The 23719-nt window shown below is 35.2% G+C and overlaps 2 protein-coding genes across 3 annotated transcripts; one reads left to right on the top strand and one right to left on the bottom strand.

Moving 5' to 3' along the window:
• Nucleotides 1–2970: 2970 nt before the first annotated feature.
• Nucleotides 2971–5328, bottom strand: LOC132182165 (aquaporin NIP2-1-like). Its single transcript, XM_059595356.1, has 5 exons — nt 5185–5328; nt 4661–4885; nt 3715–3909; nt 3569–3630; nt 2971–3148 (listed from the first exon to the last, which is right to left on the bottom strand). Exons 1-5 carry the CDS (start codon nt 5326–5328, stop codon nt 2971–2973), a joined length of 804 nt encoding a protein of 267 aa, XP_059451339.1.
• Nucleotides 5329–16689: 11361 nt separating this feature from the next.
• On the top strand, nt 16690–22027 carry LOC132181138 (Transmembrane amino acid transporter family protein). 2 transcript variants are annotated; one of them, XM_059594223.2, is made up of 3 exons: nt 16690–17162; nt 20599–21206; nt 21308–22027. In XM_059594223.2, exons 1-3 carry the CDS (start codon nt 17003–17005, stop codon nt 21821–21823), a joined length of 1284 nt encoding a protein of 427 aa, XP_059450206.2. In that variant the 5' UTR covers nt 16690–17002; the 3' UTR covers nt 21824–22027. The 2 variants fall into 2 exon arrangements, with proteins under 2 accessions (XP_059450206.2, XP_059450204.2); XM_059594221.2 differs by lacking the exon at nt 16690–17162 and adding an exon at nt 20121–20354.
• Nucleotides 22028–23719: the final 1692 nt, after the last annotated feature.

The raw sequence follows: 23719 nt of genomic DNA, 5'->3' as shown, positions 1-23719 counted from the left end.
CTTATATAGATCATTAATGTTTCTAACTTTACGTGCTTTTTTTTTAAATAAAAAATAAAACTTAGTAAGTGAGAAATTTAATTATTTGATTAAGAAAAATACTATTTTAATAGATTGTTATACAATTCAGATAACGTGACAATACAAAGCAGCTCTTAATTTTTCTTTTTACAAGTATTTACCGATCAAAATGCTGATTTTTATTATTATGTCATCTCAATTGTATGATGACCACATAATAATCTACTAATTAAATAACATTATTCTTATATTAATATCTAAACACCTTCCTAATCTCTTTCGGCTGGTATATGCCAATTGCCAAAGATATTATTATGAGGAGTACAGAGGAGGGATCCCATTGCTTGCAAATGCAGGTAAAGGGCCCTGGGTTAATTACCAAGTCAAAAAGAAAAGTTCAGACAAAGATGAAAGTGCGATAAGATTGCTCGCAATATGAATAATCCAAAGAGTAATATGCCTTCACAGTTATAAATTAATGTTATTTCCACTCAAAAAAAAAAAATAAAGTTTATTATATAATTTTATGATGTGACAGTAAAAATTAACTATTGATCAACACTTTAAAAGAGAAAAAAATCAATAACATTAATTTTTAAGCTCAGATTGGAAGTGATTTGAGACGATCGAAGCTATTCAATTAGAACATTGAGTCATGGGTAGGTACATGCCAAAGATATTATTTGGTGGACTGAAGAGGGATCCCCATTGCTTGCAAATGCAGGTAAAGCGCCCTGGGTTACTAAGTCAAAAAGTAAAATTAAAAGAAAAGAAATATAAAAGTGCGCTGAGATTGTTTTTGATATGAATAATTGTAAGAGTAATACATATGCATATGCCTTCTTAGTTATATAAATTTTCACACACTAATATTATTTAGTAAATTGTTATATGATTATTATTTAATTTAATGATGTAAGAAAAAAAAATCAACTAAAAAAAAAAAATCAATAATTTTTACTGCCACATCATTCAAATTATATAATAATTGTATACCAGTTTACTAATTTTTTATTTATTTATTTTTTTTACATGTCCACACAAAGGAAGGGAGATGAGAGATTCAAACTAATGACCTCCGCTTCATGAGACATAATTCACAACCGATTGAATTATCCTTTAGGAACAACATTCTCCTAAATTACTCATACAAACACAAATGTACACAATTTTTTTGCTAGTCTCTTGTACACAATTTACGCCTCCTCTTTGAACTTGGGCTATATATGTCAACCCCCCTTACATGTCCTTTCGATTTCTTAGGCCCAAACCTTTTTTATTAAGTTGTTAGGCCCAATTGCTTCTTTATTTTTTTTGGTAAGTAGGTTCTTAGGCCCAAACTTGTTTGGTCATTGTAGAGAATTCGAATCCAGTTATGAAATAAAGCTTCCTAAACCGATTTTGGACTTGCCTAAAAAGTGTAAAAACCCTTATATAGGTTAGTATCTAGTTATTCCTACCTGATGATTTGAGCTTTGCTTAAAATGAGACTCAATGATGTGTTAATTTGTTTCTATTTCAGGATTCATCAAAGATCATTGAGTTAGAAAAGGAGTGCGAAGACTCCACAGCCCTGATTCCAAAACTTGAGGAAAATATTCCAAAACTGCAAAAGTTCTTGCTGGATGAGGAGAAAGTCTTGGAGGAAATTAAAGATAATTCTAAAGTTGGTTTTCTCTTTTCAATTACGTAAAATAGTTCTTGCTGGAAGAATATTGCCAATTTATCGGGTGGCGAAAAGGTTATATTTGAATATTGTTGACTTAACCTTAGTTTATTTGGGCGTCTGATCTCCCTAAATGACTAGTATATAAAATCTCTGAATCTTATTCAGTTGAGTAATATATTGTTGTTCATTTTATTGCTTTCAGACTCTGAGTTCATTAGCTCTTGTTTTTGCACTTCATCACTACAAGCCAATCCCACTTTATGTAATGGATGAAATTGATTCTGGGCGGGCTATTTTTCTTGAATCCTTTAACGTACTTTCATTTTTTTAAAAATCATTTTATCTATATCTTTTTCTTTTTCTACGGGTCTACATTGGCTTAGTTTGGTTGATATGGTGCGCTGACTTCAAAAATGTTTCTATTGTGGGGCACTATGTAAAGGACCGGACAAAGGACACACAGTTTATAATCATAAGGTAGGCTGGATGCCCTTGGAGTTATTGCTAGCTACTGATATAGTTTCTTACGCTGCTCTTTGTCTTATATTTAATGCTATGTGCAGCCTCAGAAACAACATGTTTGAATTGGCCGATCGACTTGTGGGGATTTACAAAACTGATAATTGTACCAAGAGCATTACAATTAACTTAGGGAGTTTTATGGTGTGTGAAAAAACTGCTTTATGATGCACTTTGTTTAAGGTGACGGTATTTATTCGGTTCGTATGACCTTGCACATATCACTTACGTATTTAGTTTCCTAACATATTGATGTGTATTATTATATATAGTAGTTAAATATAAGATTAAATTGATGTGTATTAATATGCCTTTGGCCTACATTTACGTGTTCCTTCAATCTGCATTGATGATGTTGCCTCGCTTCATATTGTTCCGTATAAAAAATGGTAAGGGCATTGCCCAACAGTAGGGAGGAAAGAGTTTCACTCTTTTCGTGCGAGGCAAAGACCAGACTTCAATTTTTTTTTGGATTTGCTAGTGGTGCCCTCGTGTGTCACTGTTGTAAGTTTGTAATCGACAGACTTATGGTGTGTTTTTGTATTATCATAACTATTACACAGGTGGTGGGTGTCACATTACTAATATATATATAGAAAGCTAACCACAAAAGCATATACAAGATGTTGCGCATATGCCCTTGTAAGACTTGTTGGAATTCCAGATACGGGGAAGCTTGTCACAATTTCCCATCGTGGGCACAACCATCCCTTCACACAGAATTCTCAGGATATTTAATCGCCTCGATCTCTTCGCTGCTCCTAGGTGGATACTGGGTGAGCCAATTCATCCGGCACCCGAATCAGTTTGTAAGCCCATGCCCCTAGAAGCGTTCCAGTAACTGGGCCGACGAAATACACCCAAATCCCCTTATAGGATGCGCTTGCAATTGCTGGACCTATTGTCCTCGCTGGGTTCATAGATCCCCCTGATATTGGTCTGGCCATGACTCGACAACTTGTTAGCATTCATTATTTAGATTTATAAGGAATAGTGTTCATAGGTAAGGTAAAAAATTAAGAATTAACCCCAAGGGGTTGGCTCAGTTCGTGAAGAGCTTGGTATCAAGTGGCCGGTGTGCTCCCTCTTGGTCTCAAGTTTGAATCCTGCTGGAGTGCTAGGTGCTACCTCCCCCTTGGGGCCACACTCCCTAGTGAAGCCAATGACTTGCCTGATCCGTGTGGAAAAATTTTCGTTGGTGCGGTGCACGGATCCAGGAATTAGTCAGTGGATCCTTGGTTGGGCCTCTACAGTCAGTACCCACCTTTCAAAAAGGTAGTAGCCCGAAGTACTGTCCGGCCTTATAGGTGAATCCTCGTATCAAAAAAAAAAAAAAAATTAAGAATTAATTTTACCTACCCGGCAAAGATGGATGTAATGCATACTGCAGAACCAACTGCAAGACCCGCAAGCTCTCCTATCTGGCGAAAGGGAGACATAATCTAATGAGTAAATCTACCGTTTTGAAAAGCTTTGTAAAATTTGGAATGTGAATAAAATTTTACAGCTTTAGTATCCGTTGCAACAGCTGAAGCGGTGAACATCATAGTAAATGTCACCACTATCTCCGTGGCCAGAGCTTCAATTTCTGTTCCTGTTGGTGATGTAGTGCCGAGATCCTTTATTGGGTACAATATTACACGCAGTGTGAATGCAGCAGAAATAGCTCCACCCAGTTGAGCTGCTGCATAAACTGGGACCTGCAACAAAATGCTTCTTTCATTCCATTGTTACTTCTGTACGTTATCATATATATATATTCAATTGGTTTATTTTCCATGTAATACTTCAATATTACATGTAATATTTATGCTTCTTTGAATTATGTTTAACATTTAAGGCCAAAGAAGATGCTTCTTTTATTCCTTTGTAAATTATGTGATAAAATTGTCTGGAAGTCCTGAATTTTTAAATGGGAGGTAATGTTTGGAGCAAAAACCAACGGAGTCCACGGACAATATTACTATTTTCATGTGACAATTTGAGGGGAAATGACTAAGAAACTTTTGTAGTGTTCTGTGTAACATAAATATTATCTATACATACTATATATGATAAATAGACAAATAACAATTTTATAAAACTACTTTAAAAAAAAAAATAAAAAAATAAAATTGTAAAACTAAATGAAAAGGAAAAAAATTATAGTAAATAAAAATTTTGACAGCCAACCCGCCCCGCATGGGCCCGTTGCCAAGTCAAAAGAGCTTCCGCGTCTTGCCTATATATATAAGGAACATGTTAAGAACATAAATAGTAACTAGAGACAAGTAAATTTTCATTTGTAAAACTAAATGAAAATGATTTTTTTAAAAAAATAAATAAATAACAATTTTGACATCACATTGTCCATGGATGGAAGTTGGAACCTAAGAGAACAGTAAAGGAAGCCTCCAGGGGCCTACCTTCGAGTTTCGACCATGGGGTTTTTGAGAAGGTCATGTTACGTACCTGCTTCCATGGAAAATGTCTGACAGCTGCAAAAGCTAGAGTGACGGCCGGGTTCATGTGTGCGCCGGAGATGTGTCCTACTGCATAGATCATCACAGTCACAATAAGCCCTCCGGCAACGGAGGCTCCCAGTTTTGAGACTCTGTTTTCATCAGCTGCGCTAAGAGCAGCTGAACCACTCGTCACAAACACCAAAAGATAGGTCGCAATAGTCTCTGCCACCACCTGTTATATCGTCTTATGCATGCAAATAAAGTTATATATATATACATACTTGACGAAACCATATATATGAAATGTTATATTATTTTCTCTCAAAAAGATAAATATGAGTCATGCATGCCGGATATTGGACAAAGATATGAAACATATGCATGGGGAGAGGCTGATGCTGCCTGACATATAATTTCTTAAAAAGAAAAAAAGAAAACCAGCTTGATCAGAAACCAAAAAAATGTGTCATTTTGGTTGTAGTGAGGACATGATCAACTGGTGTGGTTGAAATATTGGAAGCTTTATCTCACCTTTCTGAGAAAACCAGGCGGGTAGTGTTCATCAAGTAGTGCCCTAAGAAGATAACCTGGTTTTCGCTTTCGGGATATTGGGTTTTCCAATGAGACAAACTCATTTGCTTCAGCCAAATTCTTTGGTTTTGGATCTGTCGCCATTTTCTGGATGGGGACGAAATGTTGAATATGAAGAAGAGAAACAGCTTTTGAAGGATATTGTCGAGTGCCTAAGTTGCAGGAGCTCAGACCTTTTTATAATCCCACTCGCTCTCTAATCCCAACTTGTTTGGGGAATGACATTAATTTCTTACAAAAATCGACCGTCGGAAAATTCATTTACTCTAATCTCTAAAAGTGTCATGTACTTTTTAGCATGTGAAAAGTATGTATATTTTACTTAAATTGTATGTGCTTCTCAAATGTCTACATTAACCTAAGGGTTAAATACTCCATACCCTCTTTGGGTTTTTCAACTTTATTTTTTCTTTCCTGTGGTTTCATTTTTATCACAGGAGGTCCCTGTGGTTTTGATAAGTGACTAAATTAGTTCATCCGTTAGTTGACCGTTAGGACTGACACGTGGACCAATCAGACGTCGACATATGGCACATGTTTAATTTTTTTAAAAGAAAATTTCAAAAAAACAAAAAAAGAAGAAAAAAATGGAAAAAAATTGGAGGTGGCCGAGCCACCCTCTTGGGGCCATGGGGGTGGCTTGGCCACCCCCATCAGGCCGGATGCCCAGGGGGTGGCCTAAACCACCCCCAGTACTCACTGGGGGTGGCTCGGCCACCCCCATGGAGCCTTGGGGGTGGCCGAAACCACCCCCAATGGTGATTGGGGGTGGTTTCGGCCACCCTTTTGGGCTCCAAGGGGGTGGCTCGGCCACCCCCTGGTGCCCAGGGGGTAGCTCGGCCACCCCCATGCCCAAAGGGGGTGGCTCCAAATGGCCAAGAGCCATATATATATATATTTTAATTTTTTTTAAAAAAATTAAATATGTGCCACGTGTCGACGTTTGATTGGTCCTCGTGTCAGTCGTAACGGTCAACTAACAGATGGACTAATTTGGTCACTTATCAAAACCACAGAGACTTCCTGTGATAAAAATGAAACCACAAGGAAAAAAAAAAAAAAGTTGAAAAACCCTTAGGAGGTATGGAGTATTTAACCCTTAACCTAATGGGATGGGCGTAGGATGAAGGTGCATGTAATATTTTTCTTCTAAAAAGCATCACCTGTACGTTTACAGGTCATAGGATTGAGACTGATTTAAATTCGTATATGCACAAAGACGTGCTATCCCAACGAGCTTCAAGCTCAAATGGTGTTTCCTTAATTCTCTTCTATAAATGGGATAAATAAAGAGGCTGTAGGTTTAAAATTCACTGAATGCATGTATAATTTTGTCAATTAAAAAAGATGTGCTTTATGTTAGAACAGTTGACCGTATGCAGTGGTTAAGATTAGAAGTATTTGCAGCAAAAAATGACTTAGCAAAAGAGTTTATTGGAGCAGGCCATCAGGAAATAACTTTAATACTTAAGTTAGTATATATAGCTATTGAGAAATAACTTTAGAAAAGCAAAGGTAATGTGAGAGAGAATGAGGCGAATTGCTGCCTTTTAGAGCAAATTTGTTGAAGCCGTCGGCCACATATCATGACCTCATTGGAAATTCCCATGTTGTTATGTTTCCTAAATGCCACTCGATCACCTCATGCTGAGATCACATAGACAATTATAATTGACATGCCAAATTAGAGAATCCAGTGCAATGCTATACCATTTGTTCTTGAGTCAATTGGTTAATAGACCGGGTATTAGGTCCAGAAGCTCAATAGTCACCTTCCAATTCCTTGTGCAACTGTTAAATTGGACAAGGGAAATTATTTATTTTGAGTCTTTGGACTTTTTGACCGTTGGACAGTCTCAAATATGGAAAAAAATTAACCTAACAGTCAATTGGTTAAGTGGCTTACTATGTCAAACACCCCCAACCCTCCCCCCCCCCCCCCCCCCCCCCCCCCCCGTCTCTATGTAACAAAGCTTAGTCTTATCCCAAGCAACATTCTAATTAATTATTTTCTAATTAATTATTTGTAATTATAATATACCAAAAATCTCTATTTTTCATGGAAGACAATGAGGGTTATCTTGATGTCTCCCTCTCAAACAAACCCACATATACATATATAAACTTGTAAATAGTTGCTTTCCTATGACCCAAAACATTCATTAAGACACTTGTGTCTTACTTTAGGATCTGAGCTTCCACTAGGGAGATTTGCTCACATTTTTTAAAGCTGCCGAACTGATCCCATAAGTTTCCAAGTAAATGATGTTGTCGCACGTGGCTCAATTAACGAACCTAAACCTAATTGTCCACTTCTTAATTATTAGTTACAGGCATTTCCCCCATCTTCCCAAATATTTTCTTCTGCAGACCGCAACGATCCCTTTCTGTGCATCTTTTTGGTCGGAGACCTACAACTCCCCACCGGAACAAGAATTTCTCCGGTCCATAATGAACTGGAGAATATCCAATTTATGACTAGGATTTCTATAACCACAAATAGGACACATATCTTACTAATAAAAATAATAATAAAATATTATTTTAAATAAAAAAATTTAAAAAACAAATTAATAAAAAAAATAAGAAAAAAAGAAGGGGGTGGCTCGCCACCATAGTGGGTGGCCGGCAACCCCCAATGGCCGGCCAGGGGGTGGCTGAACCACCATAGCCAACCCCAAGGGCCATGGGGGTAGTTCTGGAGTTGGGTTGGACAAAACCCAAAAAAAAAAAAAAAAAAGATCTTTTTTTTTTTTTTTTTTTTCGGTGAGTTAGTTATCATTAGCTCTTACATTATCTTTTTTTGTTTTTGTTTTTTGTTTTTTGTTTTTTGTTTTTTTTTTTTTTCTGGGAGGATTGTGATGTAATGAAGCAGGTCGTGTAATTCTCTTCTTTTGACATTCTAATGACAGTACTTGGGAGGTCCAGTGATTGTCTATGTTAAAAATGAAGAGATAATTATGATTCTTCTCGATTGTGTTACGAGAACTAATCGTTTTTTAACCTAGGGTTTTTAACCTAATCATAATCTTTCAACAAAATCCCAGCACAACTTAATCATAATCTTTCATATTTAAATGAATTTTAGAAGTGTTTTACAATCATAATATGATTCTTCATTTTGAGCAACACGTACCCCATTTTCTCATTTCAGAAATATTTTTTTATACCTTTTTCAGTAAGAAAAACACAGACCTGACTCGAGATTTGAGAAGAGATTGATGAGTAGTAAATGAAGTTTGTTTGTAATGTCAAGAAGTATATATGAATGTAAATCTCTTAAATAGAGGTAAGAACAGTCTATTCCAAGAATTATGCATCACATTCTATTCTCAAATCCCAAGTCATAAAAATAAGTCCTAAAGCGTTGAAAGAATTTTGCACTTTGCAGTTGGCTTAGCAATCTAGACAAAAATATAGAATAAATGGGAAATGGCAGACAAGAGCAGATCAGCAAACAAAGAAGAAGATGAAAAAAGTCTAAGAAAGAAAGAGTGTGAAAGAGTAAAATAAAAAGAAGTTCACATTCACCTCTTTAAAATTGTACGGGTCGAGCGAGGTGAGAGATAGGCGTGAGACACGCAAAAGGAAAAAAGTATTGCTCTTTTAATTCTTACTAAAATAATTACTATAAGAATGTTAAAAAAGTAAAAACTTTAGGCGTTTTAAAAACTTTAGGCGGTGAAAACGATGCTGTATGATTTCTTGACCCTTGAGTTGAGGACTTCTTTAAAACAAGTAAGGAAACTAGGAAGTCAACCGATCTGTCAAGGAGGAGTTGGGGTGAAAAGGTCAACAAAAAAAAGTCTGAAAACATGGATAAACTGTGTACACGTGGCACGATATGCATTGCTCCCTAGCAACTCTGAACTCTACATATATTTGTTTCAACTTTCAAGCTCCAGTGAGTGGACGAAATTGCAACCAAAATCATTTTCAAATTTATTAGAGAAGAAAAAAAAAAGGGTCGGTCATATTGGCCCATTGGGGGTGTGAAAACCACTGATTTATTTGATGCGAAGAAAAGGTACCAATTAATTTCGGTTGCAGATTTCTTCGTGGCCACCACTCACATTTACGGCTCTCTTCCCAGCCCCAAGGTGTCATATATTATAATTAAGGTGCTAAATAATGGTTGAAATTATTCACAATAAATAAGTTAATTGATAATGGTGGAAATTTGGATCATGAGTAGACATGCAAAAATATTGTTGAATGTAATTAAGATAAGCATGACCCAACTATTTAGGTCATTCTTTTGTCTCATCCTAAGCTTCATTGACATTGGGCAGTTATGTTACAACTCTCACTTTATCCATGGTTTCACTTTTTTATCAGTATTTAACGATTTAATACTATGCATATATATAGTACTAGGTCGTCCCCTCCGTGACTCGACCACAAAGCCACAACTCCTTCAATCTCATACTCGATTTTTGTGTCCGATTTCATACTCGACGTGGTGGCTAATTTTGATACCAAATTATACAAATTTTGGGTAGAACTAACCATTGAAAATCGACTTGCAATGAAATAAAAAATAAAAAAATAAAAAACTCTAATATGGTAAAAAGTTAGCAAATACTCTGTAATTAAGGCCCTTGTTATAATAAAAAGTAAATAAATAATCTCAAATTAAGGTCCCTAATTATGATAAAAGCAATTACTAATTGAAAGGATCGATTCCGAAAGTCTCACTATTCACTTTTATAAAAATTTCAACATTCATAAATTCTCAAAAAGTCCAAGTTGTTTACTTTATTTTTTTCTCATTTTTACATTTATGAAAGTCAAACATGTTATCCAACATAAAAGTCGTATTCTTAAAGAGGTTTTTTTTTTTTTTTTTTTTTTTTTTTAACTTGGCCCTTGGGGACCACCCCTAAGGGCCATGGGGGTGGCTTTGGCTACCCCAGACCATAATAAAAAGTAAATAAATAATCTCAAATTAAGGTCCTTAATTATGATAAAAGCAATTACTAATTGAAAGGATCGCTCCGAAAGTCTCACTATTCACTTTTATAAAAATTTCAACGTTCATAAATTCTTAAAAAGCCTGAGTTGTTTACTTTATTATTATTATTATTTTTTTTTCTCATTTTTACATTTATGAAAGTCAAACATGTTATCCAACATAAAAGCCGTATTCTTAAAAAGTTTATTTATTTATTTTTATTTTTTTTAACTTCCCTTGGGGACCACCCCGAAGGCCCATGGGGTGGCTCAAGGCTTTTGGGGGTGGTTCAGCCACCTCCTAGCCGGTCATTGGGGGTGGCTTCCCTACCCAAAATGGGGGTGGCCGGCCACCCCCTATGGTTGCCAGCCACCCCCTTCTTTTTTCTTTTTTTTTTATTAATTTGGTTTTTAATTTTTTTTAATTTAAAATAATATTTTATTATTATTTTTATTAGTGGGATATATGTCCCATTTATAACCATAGGATTTGTGAGAAGAAATCCTAGCCATGAACTGAATATTCTCCAGTCTATAATGGACTGGAGAGGATCCTGTTCTCTCCCCACCTCACTTGATCTCTTCTACTTCAAATCCTATATCATTAATGTTTCTAGCTTTACGTTTTTTTTTTTTAATAAAAAATAAAACTTAGAAAGTGAGAAATTTAATTATTTGATTAAGAAAAATATTATTTTAATGGATTGTTATATGATTTGGATAACGTGGCAGTACAAAGCAGCTCTTAATTTTTCTTTTTACAAGTATTTATTGATCAAAATGCTGATTTTTATTATTATGTCATCTCAATTGTATGACGACTACATAATAATCTACTAAATAACATTATTCTTATATTAATATCTAAACACCTTCCTAATCTCTTTTGGCCGGTATATGCCAATTGCCAAAGATATTATTATGAGGAGTACTGAGCAGGGATCCCATTGCTTGCAAATCCAGGTAAAGGGCCCTGGGTTACCGAGTCAAAAAAAATAGTTCAGACAAAAGATAAAAGTGCGCTAAGATTGCTTGCAATATGAATAATCCAAAGAGAAATACACATATGCCTTCATAGTTATAAATTAATGTTATTTCCACTCAAAAATATATATATATATATAATTTGATGATGTAAGAGTAAAAATTAACTATTGATCAACACTTTAAAAGAGAAAAAAATCAATAACATTAATTTTTAAGCTCAGATTGGAAAGTGATTTGAGAAGATCGAAGCTATTAATTAGAACATTGAGTCATGGGTAGGTACATGCCAAAGATATTATTTGGTAGACTGAAGAGGGATTCCCATTGCTTGCAAATGCAGGTAAAGTGCCCTGGGTTACTAAGTCAAAAAGTAAAGTTAAAAGAAAAGAAAAGAAAAGAAATATAAAGTGCGCTCAGATTGCTTCCGATATGAATAATCGTAAGAGTAATACATATGCATATGCCTTCTTAGTTATATAAATTTTCACACTCTAATATTATTTAGTAGACTGTTATATGATTGTTATTTAATTTAATAATATAAGAAAAAAAAATCAACTCAAAAAAAAAAAAAATTCAATAATTTTTACTGTCACATAATCCAAATTATATAATAATTGTATAACAGTTTACTAATTATTTATTTATTTATTTTTTACATGTCCACACAAAAGAAGGGAGATGGGAGATTCAAACTAACGACTTTCACTTCATGAAGCATGATTCACAGCCGATTGAGCTACCCCTTAAAAACGTCTTCTAAATTACTCATACATGCATAAATGTACACAATTTTTTTGCTAGTATCTTGTACACAATTTACGCCTCCTCTTTGAACTTGGGCTATATATCTCAACCCCCCTTACATGTCCCATCGATTTCTTAGGCCCAAACCTTTTTTATTAAGTTGTTAGGCCCAATTGCTTCTTTATGTTTTTTTTTTGGTAAGTAGGTTCTTAGGCCCAAACTTGTTTGGTCATTGTAGAGAATTCGAATCCAGTTATGAAATAAAGCTTCCTAAACCGATTTTGGACTTGCCTAAAAAGTGTAAAAACCCTTATATAGGACTTGATATAGATTAGTATCTAGTTATTCCTACCTGATGATTTGAGCTTTGCTTAAAATGAGACTCAATGATGTGTTAATTTGTTTCTCTTCAATATTTTTTTCATTTATCAAAAACAAAAAGGATTAGATATAGATTATCAATCTAAAATTGTGTGAATAATTAATTTGTGATGATGAACTATATATGCTAGAATATATCGATGTTGATACTCGATCTTATCATCTAGCCCATCATAATTTTCTTAATTGGGCGAAACAGTCAACTTTTTAATGCTCTAATTAGCTAGCCTCTTGCATCATCAGGTGGGAAGCTTGTGAATTTCCAAACATCTCTCAACAATCATTTTATCTACATAGTGGGGTAGTAGCATAATATATACCATTACTCTTTTCGTATATAAAAGTATGTTTAGTTTAATGATTTGGTGTTCTATTTACGATTTATGTGAAAGGTGAGTTTGTGGTCTCAAAAGAAGAAAAGAAAAAGATACGTACAACTCGACCCGTTGCATCAATAATAAGACATATTAGTAGCGTCACGTAAAATATGTGAATTATGATGGATCATTACACTTGGAATTAACACTAAGAGCAGCTTAACCACACGTCAGAAACACCAAAAGATAGATGGGTCGCTATATGTGGTCTGATCTGCCACTAAAGTTATATAAGTCTGACTCATATATATATATGACATGTAACATGTTGCATTCTTCTACATATACTTCTCTTAATTCCCGTTGATGAATTACTTTTCTCTGAAAAACATAAATATATATGCGTCATGCATTATAATAAAACATGATTGTTGTTTGTAATGCCTCAATTATGATGAGGTCTTCCGTCTTTGACTTGTCTTGAGCTGTACGCGCGTACAAGGTTGAAATTACAAACACAACAAGATAATTAATTATGTTTGACTTGGTCTGCATGCAGATATTGCTTTGTATCCTTATCTGGTGTAGTTGAAACGGAGGGACTACTTCTTCCAATCAATATATATGCATGAAAGTCGGATATGTTGGACAAATTAAAGATATCAAACATGTTTTACTAAATGAAGGCTGATGCTATCTGACGTATAATTTCTTTAGAGCCTCAAAGGAAATTAACCAGCTCGCGCGAGGACCTAAAAAAGAGTGATTTTTGTTGTAGACAGGACATGTGAAACATGAAGAAGAGAATCAACTTTTGAAGGATATTGTCGATCGAGTGCCTATGCTGCAGGCAGGAGCTCAGGCCTTTTTATAATTATCTCACTCACTCTCTAATCCAAACTTGTTCGGGGGGAAGCATCCATCAATCGTCATTCTTTCATCACTTCAGTTGGAAGTATTGTATCCACGTACGTGGGGCGGCTGATCATCTTTTTGAAGAAAATCAATCATTAAATTTGTTAATAGATAATGATTCTCTTCATTTTAAATAAAAATTGGTATATATTTTTTAATTTTTTTAAAAGTGTCAGGATTAACTTTATACATATCATTAGTTTAAATTTTGATCATAAAATGAATACGGTCCATTTTATTTGAAATGGAGAAGATCTTATCTCATGTTGATGATTGATTTGCTCCGTACGTAGATAAATGGAGGAAGAATGTGGGGGCACATTACATGATTAATATTTCAAGTAGGGTTTCAAAAAGTGCTCCTTATTGTTGACGTTTTTGTACTCGTTATCATTAATTTTGGTCCATATATATCAAAAGCCATATGTGGAGAGTCTTGTAAAAGACTCTACTCTTTGACGGACACTTCATTGGGTAGCTTTCATTGATATTTGATACAAATCCATCACTAATTACGTAACGAAATTGTACTCAAACTCTGAAACTATACTATCCTTTCAACTTTGGATACATTGTTTAGTTACGAACAAATCATGTTATATTATACCTTTAACACTTTTTATATATAAAAAATTAATTCTAGAAATCACATTACTAGACTATGATTTTTATGTGTGCAAATACATATCCTTGCACGCTGCACCTGAATATATTAGCTTAAGAAGGAATTAGAGAGTAAGTCTTTTACTATGACTGTATACGTATTTGTTATTATCAGTTTTTGTTATTTGTCTAGCTTACATTACATTACATATGTTGTTTGTATTGAGCGTTTATTAAAATATAACTATTTTTAAAAAATGACCATTAAGAAAATAAAAACAATATTCCTACTCTGGCAGCTGCTGTGTGTGATCAGGGCCCAGTGGTGGAGCCAGATGTTTCACAATGTAGGGGCCGTAAAAAAAGATTTTCGCATCCTAAATTTTTTTTTTGCATCCTAAAATTTTTTTTCACACTGAAAATTTACAAATGTAATTAGTTCCCAACTTCCATTAATTGCTGCCCTAAAAAGACATAACAGTATGACACCCATTTAAATCATAAACAATTTTTGGGTGCTCTTCTTTCATCAAGGGAGAAAAAATCAAGATTTAATGCATAAAATTAACCCTAAATCAATTCTAATTTTTAAGGGAACAAAGGATGCAAAACTCACCTGATATCTAATCTTCGGACCTTCACTCTTGTAAGTTACAAATGCAATTTATTATTTATCAATGATTATGGCTTGGAGTTGGAGTTGGAGTGTCTCTGCGTGACTGCGTCTGTCTGACTTTGAGAGAGAGAGCGTTTGAGAGCCAGAGGGACTGAGGGAGAGAGACGGAGAAGAGAAAGGGAGAGAACTCAGAGGAAGTGTGGCTGCGAGTGTGTGAGAAAGAGGGAAAAAAAGCAATTTTTTTTTAATAACTTGTGGGGCCATGGAGGATGGAGCAGACCAGCAATTATATATATATATATATATATATATATATATATTTTAATACTTGGAGGGGCCTTATGTAGTTGATCATGTGCTCAATAGCTGGAAAAAAAAATTCTTTGTGGGGACTCTATGTAGCTGGATGAGTGCTCAATAGCTGGAATTATGCTCAAACTTTTTTTTTTATAATATTTCTTGTGGAGGCCGTGATCACCTCTGGCTTACATGTAGCTCCGCCACTAGGTCAGGCCAGTGAAGGCTGCAAGAGTATTAATTTGAACAGATCCCTCATTTCAACTGCAAGCTTCTTCGAGATTGGTCATATCACGTAGGTCTTTGACTCGTTCTAGTTGCTGTAGAATCCATAGTTTAACAATTATTATTATTCTTTTTGTAATTTAACATATGTAACACATGCTAGTTTTTTATTAGAAAAATATGACAACAAATTCATCTATTCGCTGTCTTTATGCTAATTTCTATACATATCATACAATATGTTTTCTGGTTAATTACTAGGCAATAGTCATTAGTCATCACTCCTCAGTCCTCATGGAGTTTTTGTCTTTAGCTCCTTTTTGCCAAATACATCAAGGTGGTGTTTGGTAAATGGGTTGGCCTAGATACTATTGTTGATGTGAAAAAAAATAAGAATGTTTGGTATAAAAAAAAATGAAAAAGTGATATGAAAAAGTGAAAAAATTTTGTTTTATAATGATTTTTTTATTTGAATAATAATAAAAAGTGAATGATTTAATATAAAAAGTGAATGATTTAATATAAAAAGTGAAAAAGTTAAAATGTTTTGTCGTTGATTTTTTTGAAAAATTGTGAGGGATAGTGACTAGGCCAACTCCAACCTTTTTACCAAACAAGGCCAAATTGTTTATTTTTAAGCTTTTGTTGAAATTTGGAATTATTATTTATACTTTTCTGACATGCCCCATCATGGTGTTTGTTTTTTTGTCTTTACCTCTATTTTTCCGAACACATCAAATTGTTTATTTTCGAAATTTTGTTGCAACTAGCTAGGACTTATTATTTTTACTTTTCTTTCATTAAACTTTTTACGAATACAAGTTAAACTCGATGGTTAGATAATTTCTTCAAGTTCTTTTCATTCATTTTTTTAATGGGTTCGAGCCTTTTAATAAATTATTCAATTAACTTATTTATTTCATACATATAGATTAAGTAAATGTCGTAATTGTTTATTTTTTGTAAATTTATACAAATTACTAGTTATTAATTATTATTATTATTAAAATTTATTATTTGAATAATTAAATAAGTTAATTTGAATCTTAACTTTATACATACACGTGTTTATCTTATCTTATACTTATAGTATGCATATACATGCATTACACACACATAAATCATTTTGTATTATTATTATTTAATGTATAGATGGCCAATTAAAAGATACTAATTTCCAAGACGACAACGTGCACATGGCTATTTGAACAGTAATTATTAAGTGGTCCCCGGAAAAGTTGAACCTTCTACCACATTGAGTCACATGACAATAATTAAAGGGAAAGAAAAAAAAAAATGATAAGCTTTTAACAATTTTACAATTCTATCTGAACGGAAGATATGTAGCCGGCGACCCCTACGCTTCTCCCAAGAAAATAATAATAATAAAGAAGAAAAAATATATATATTGGTGCTTGGGACGATAATGGAGTCATCTTTTTGGAGTTTTGACCTTTTCTTCCCAGAGTGATTTGTTTATAAGTTGCAGCAATTGAAAACAACACATCCTAACTAAACTATACGCACGCCTCCTAGAAAAGACAGTAACATATACCCCACGTGATAAGAATCCTGCATAGAAAGAATAGAAATATACACGTCGTCCCTTGTCCTTGTATCGGACGGATTATTCCGGCCGACCTCTCTTATTTAAGCTTCATTCTTCAGTGGCTGCCCCATCGATCGGTTTTATAGATCTCTCTTTATTCCGTCGGCGATGGAGGCTGCCGACCAGCATGGGGTTTCTCTCAACGTACCTCTCATGCATGATGAGTCGAAGGATGTTGAGGCACATGATCATAACGGTGATCAAGATGCTGTCAGCTGCACCGCCTCCTTTTACAAGACCTGCTTCAATGGACTCAATGCATTATCAGGTTCATATTTTCCTTAAATGCTTCATGTTTTGAGGATTTTAATTTCTTTATATTTTGAAACTCATTGACGACCCATAAGGGTTTTTCCAGTTTACTTTGTCTATGTGACCTAATCTACGTTTCCTCATGCTGGCCTAGTAAGTATATATAGCTCTTGTTGAAGGGTTTGAATTTGCTGATTGGGGAGTAAATGTTATTCCTAGCTAGCCCACATCCCATATGTTTTATTTTTTGATTTATTTATTTTTTTCCGAATTATATGAATTACTTAAAGACAGAAAGCAGCTAGATTTACAAGTTCTAAGAATGTTTTGATAAAACTCAAGATTTAGATTGAATATTATATATGGAACCAAAGGGAGTTGCAGATACTTGTAGTCCTCCATGCTTTTGATCGAGTTAGATAAGGGGATCGATCTTTTCAAAACTGGTCATGTTTTCAATGGTTTGGTAGAAAATTAGGGCCCCATAAAACCTTAAAGCATAGCTTCCAATTTTGAAAAAGACAGTCTAAACAGATACATTTCTCTTTAGTCTTCAAGTAATTGATTAGTTCATTATAAAACAAATTAAAAAAATTGATTAGCTTTGGCTGTGTACCTTAAATATTTTGGCGTCTTGTCCTTAAATTTAACCCCACATCTTCTTACTAATCAAGTATATTCCCTACTTTCAAAAGTAGATCAGCAAATATTATAGATTTTAATTTTGAAAATTCCATAAAGTTGTTTTGTGAACTATTAGAGTGATTGCTAGCCTGATATATTATAGTACAGGAAATCTTAATTTCCTTCTTGTACAACTAACTTTTATCTTGCGGAAGTAGCTAGCTACTTTCTTTAGATTCATGAATCTACTTTTCCTTCATATCTCATATCGAATGCATAATATGATGGGTGTTAATTTCCACTTTTGTCCAATCAGCGTTGTGGGGAAAGAGTCGTATGATGAGTAAATTAGTCATTTTCATGGTGTGCTAGGTACTCTGTGATCAAGCAATAATCCATTGCCTACTACTATTAGCTAGGTAACTACTAGCAATGAAACCGCTTACAGATTGATCACTGTAGGCTGAATTTGAAAGAAAGAAAGATGGATGTAAAATGAATGAGAGATGGAGGAAAAATACAGGGAATCTTAGATAAAATATGCTTTAGGGTGATGACAAAAAGTATGGTCGTGGCTTTAATTTGGTCCCTGCTGATGAGTTATTTGTCACCCAATATTGTGTGGTGCTGGTAGCCTGTACGTACCCCATTGTAAAGGCTTACCCTCTCAAACCTCCAATTGGCGTCAAGTTAGAGGTGGATTGGTTTATAAAGATAGATTACTCTCCAATCTCCATGCATCTAATCTAGAGTGGGTTAATTAGCAAACACGACAAGTCAACGCAGAGAAGAAATGACCCCAAAAAAAACCAAAAACAAAAAGAGACAACAAGGAAAAGTGGGGAGCACTCTAACAAGGGTTAAGGTCACTTATGAGAACAACTATAATAGGGGGCAAAGATAAAATGGGAATGCTTTTACTTTAACTAGTTGACGAGAATTTTATCAAAAGATATACCCAAAAGCTTCTGGTTAATGAAAGAGTTGACAACCTCTATTGAGCCCCTCAGCAACTGATCAATGTTTAACTGCAACCAGAGCTGCTCTAGCTTCCCCTTTTCCGTCAATGCAAAGAAAAATTTCCCATTTGAATCACGTGACAAGTACTGACTGCGCCCAATTAGGCAAGGGAGTTAATTCTTTCATTACCGTGTTTTACGTGCATCTCAAACATACCGTGTAAAAGTCAGCTTCACATATTGCAGTGGTGTAGACAATGCTGGAAAGTGACTTGTGATGAAAAATGTGCCCTTGCATTCCAAGTCTCCGACTACCACTCATATATGAAAAACATGGTCTTATACGTCTGACTTGTCAAAAACCTCCCAACACGCAAAAGCTAATCACCGACCACAACTCTCTAGTAGTGAGACCAAGAGTGTCTGCTATTTTAGTTACTTTTATGAAAAACATGGTTTTATACGTCTGACTTGTCAAAAACCTCCCAACACTCAAAAGCTAATCACCGGCCACAACTCTCTAGTAGTGAGATCAAGAGTATCTGCTATTTTAGTTACTTTTATGAAAGACATGGTTTTATACGTCTGACTTGTCAAAAACCCCCCAACACTCAAAAGCTAATCACCGGCCACAACTCTCTAGTAGTGAGACCAAGAGTATCTGCAATTTAGTTACTTATATATATATTTTAAAATTTTAACTACTAATTTTTCATTACAAATTTCAACAAATCATCTATCTCACTCTCTACTTTTTTTAAATATTATTATTTTTCAATTTTTTTTTTTAATTGTGAAAGTTGAGGGGGAGAGATTGATGAGAGAGAGAAGGGAGAGAATTGAAAAGAATAGAAAACAACTTTAAAGGTATTATAATGAACTTTCATATAGCAAATTAGATTAAAGTACTATATTTTGAAGTATATGCGGGATGAGTAAAATAGCTTATAATAGCTAAATATAGCTATTGTGAACCATATAAAGAGTCTGCTGGAGATGCTCTGAGAAGTAGAGAGCCAACCACATATCATCCCAAGGTGAAAACTTCACTTATCTATAGTCTCATAACAATAATATTGTATACAATCACTAATTTGATAGCAAATAATTTTAACATATCTGGACAAAAAAGCGCCAGAATAGCTCGATAGAATTCATATCTACAAGGACAAATTCATCTCACGGTATGCATAAGAAGATGTCCCACTTTGAAATGTCTTCCATCACAAATTAATGTTCTTTTGGAGGAAGGAGCAAGAAAGGCCACACATTTATCCCGTGGATGTGCAGGACTTGAAAGATCATGACATCCATACAATGTGGTTCACGTGTTTTCAAACACTGGCCGCCTGGTGTATAAATTAAACCCCTCGACGTCTGCAAATTCTTAGCTCTTTCTAGTTGCACCCTGCAATATCTAGCGCATCTCTCATATCTCTTTCTCTCTCCCAAGATGGTTACCCAACTCCAAAGTGATTCATCTTTATCTGTGCCTCTCATTCTTGATGAGAAGCAATATGGGGTAGCTCACAAGCTAGAGGAAGTGGAGTCTAACTCTCATTACTCCACTACAACCAATGTCTCTTTCTTCAAGACATGTTTTAATGGACTCAATGCTTTGTCAGGTTCTACTTCTTAACATTTATTTCTTATACAAACACAGTTTGATTCACTAAAGCTATTTAGAGCCATGTTTGTAATGTTACTTCATATTCGGGTGGTAATTGCTAGGAATCATTGTTGGTGTAGACTTCTTGTTATAACATTTTTTACCAAGCCATTGATATGTTCAAATTCCCCATATGCATGACTTTTAACAACTAATATGTTCAATTGTGATGCCTAATTCTCTCTCTCTCTGGTTTTCAGGAGTTGGGATACTGTCAGTTCCATATGCATTAGCATCCGGAGGATGGTTGAGCTTGATACTTCTATTTGTGATTGCCATTGCAGCATTTTACTCAGGCTTGTTGATACAAAGGTGTATGGATTTGGATTCTGATATCAGAACTTATCCTGATATAGGCTACCGTGCATTTGGGAACAAGGGACGAATAGTTGTTTCAGTGGTTATGTATATAGAGCTCTATCTGGTTGCCACAGGGTTCCTGATTTTAGAAGGGGATAACTTATACAACTTGCTCCCCAACGCAGGATTTCAAATGGCAGGGATAAGAATTGAAGGGAAACAAATGTTTGTAATAATTGTGGCCCTCGTAATTTTGCCTTCGGTTTGGTTGGATAACCTGAGCCTTCTTTCATATATCTCTGCTAGTGGGGTTTTAGCTTCTGCTATCATCCTCTGCTCAATCTATTGGACTGGTGCATTTGATGGAATTGGATTTCATCAAAAGGGAACTCCTCTTAATTTGAGTGGAATCCCTACAGCTGTTAGCTTATATGCCTTCTGTTATTGTGCCCATCCTGTCTTCCCTACACTCTACACTTCTATGAGAAACAAACGCCAATTCACCAATGTAAGTAAAACACAAATTGCTTGCGTTTTTGAAAAATGAGAAGAAAAGTGCTTTAGCTGTTTAGATTACTCACTTCCTCTTTGCTGGTTTTTTTCCTGCAGGTCCTGCTTCTGTGCTTTACCTTATGCACTGTATGTTACGCATCAATGGCGGTTTTCGGTTACTTGATGTTCGGGGAAAATGTTCAATCACAGATAACATTAAACCTCCCAACTGAAAAACTTAGCTCAAAAGTGGCAATCTACACCACCTTGGTGAACCCCATAGCCAAATATGCATTGATGGTTACACCTATTGTGAATGCTACCAAAAGTTGGTTTCCATCTCAATACAACAAGAGGATCTCTGGCCTCTTAATCAGCACCTCCCTTGTATTCAGCACTGCTGTGGTAGCCCTGGTTCTCCCCTTTTTCGCATATCTCATGTCACTGGTCGGAGCATTTTTAAGCGTCACCGGTTCGATTATACTGCCATGCTTATGCTACTTGAAGATTTCGGGCACTTACAGGAGATTTGGAAGTGAAATGGTGGTTATATGGGGTGTAATACTAATGGGTTTTGTAGTTGGAATAGTTGGCACGTATACATCTCTCATACAGATAATAGGGCATCTGTAAGCAGAGGATTTCTCTTTGTTGACCGTAGGGTTCAGTAATTGAGTAGGGAATGCTTGCTCTTATTTGAAGCTGCTGCTTTTTCATGTAATTTATGAAAACCAATTTCTATTAGACAAACTGGAGTGTATAATTTATGTAAGGCAGATATTAGGAATTTGAAAACTTGTCCAACAATTATAAATATATTAGCATTTTAGTTAGACATATTGTTATTTTAGTGGATGAAAAAAATGCTCTATCCAATTCTCCATGATTTCTGACTTCAGGTTACAACCTTATCAGCTTATGGACTTTATATTGTTATTGGTTTTTGTCGGTTTTTACATAATTTTTTTTAATGCAAATACAAATTGGAAAATCTTTTTCAAGGTCTGAACTTAATAAGAAAAAACAAATTTTCTATGTTTTGAACTGCTCAGCAAAAATAAAGAAAAACAAGTCTTTTAACTTGATAGAGGGAGAGCTAGGGAGCATTTTTGCGTTGCAAATTTAAAGCAATTGTGTTAAGGGAGTATCAAACATACTCTCAGGTCTCCGAAAGCTGAGCAAAAGCTTAATCCTTCTGACACTTCATTTATTTATTGCTGGGATCAAAATATTACCTCAAACCTGTTAAGGGGGCTTTATAAGCACATGGCATGCCAAAAAAATACAAAATTAACCAAAAAGAATGAAAGAAGAGCAAAACGATCGAGCTTTATTGGATTATAAAGAAACAGAAACAACCTCCCCCACTCCACCCCCAACCCCAGCTTTATTGCAAGAACTTTTTTATCAGTTGCCTTTTGTACTTTGAAAATTTGTCTTGGAAAAAATAGATAGGGAACTTTTATATACTAAATTTCCTAACTTGAGTAGTTGAGTTATCTTTTATGGCCAAGAAGAGGAGGAAACGACCTGTCTTCAAGGTTATAACTCCTGTTCATAAAGGACTAAAAAATTCAAGTTGCCTAGTGTAAGTTCTTGTTGGCTTATTTCGGTAAGCAAAATGATGACCAAAAGTGCCAAGATTCATCATCCATTCAATTACCATTCGGACGAGAAGAAGTGCCGTTCGGACGCTCGAAGAATTATATTTTCCCCGAGAGCCTCGTCTGCATTCTCGTTTGCAATCCCGTCCCGACGAGCTCGATAAACAAGAATTCCCGAGAGCCTTGTCTGCAGTCTCGTCTGAACCCCGTCCGCACGAGCTCGATAAACAAGAATTCCCGAGAGCCTCGTCTGTAGTCTCGTCTGAATCCTGTCCGGACGATGTTTACTAAAAAGGTCATATCTTGAGTTTCAGACCTCTGATTGGAGCAATCTTTGCGGCGTTGGAAAGCTAACTCAAGAATCTACAAAGTCATGTTTCACAAGGTTTAGCTAATTCCAATGTTTACTGGGTCAAAACGGACCATAAATAGAAGACTACGAAGCTGGGCGGAATGGCTCGTGTGCAATCTCGTCCGAACGAGATTGCAGACGGCCATGTGTTAAAAACACGTTTTGGCTGTGTTTTGTTGTCCCGTCCGAACGGCACATGTTCCCGTCCAGACGCCGCGTACCTGTAATAGTTTTAAATGAATATAAACTCTTTCCTAGGTCTAGGTATGATGAGACTATTATAAATACATCTCTATAGGAAGATAGAGGGACGTATTTCTGATCTAGAATTCGCCATCGTGTGCTAAGAGAGTCTGTTTGTTCTCTCTCTTAGAGTGATCGTTTGTGTTTATTTGTTGATTGTTGAAGTGAAGTCAACCGGAGTTCCAATGAAGGGAGATCACGTAGAAGGATTGTGCCAGCTGTCTCTGGAAAGGGCTACTGCAGTAGAAGGCAAGTGAATCGCTTGTCTTATACAAAATCGTGTCAATTGCGAAGGTTTTGTAAGTGTGAACGTCTTGTAATCCTTTATTC

Source organism: Corylus avellana, chromosome 5 (genome assembly GCF_965113065.1).
Source record: "Corylus avellana chromosome 5, dhCorAvel1.hap1.2, whole genome shotgun sequence".
Lineage (NCBI taxonomy): Eukaryota > Viridiplantae > Streptophyta > Magnoliopsida > Fagales > Betulaceae > Corylus > Corylus avellana.
The sequence above is the reverse complement of the archived record's forward strand: the minus strand, read 5'-3'. Positions and strand labels throughout refer to the sequence as shown.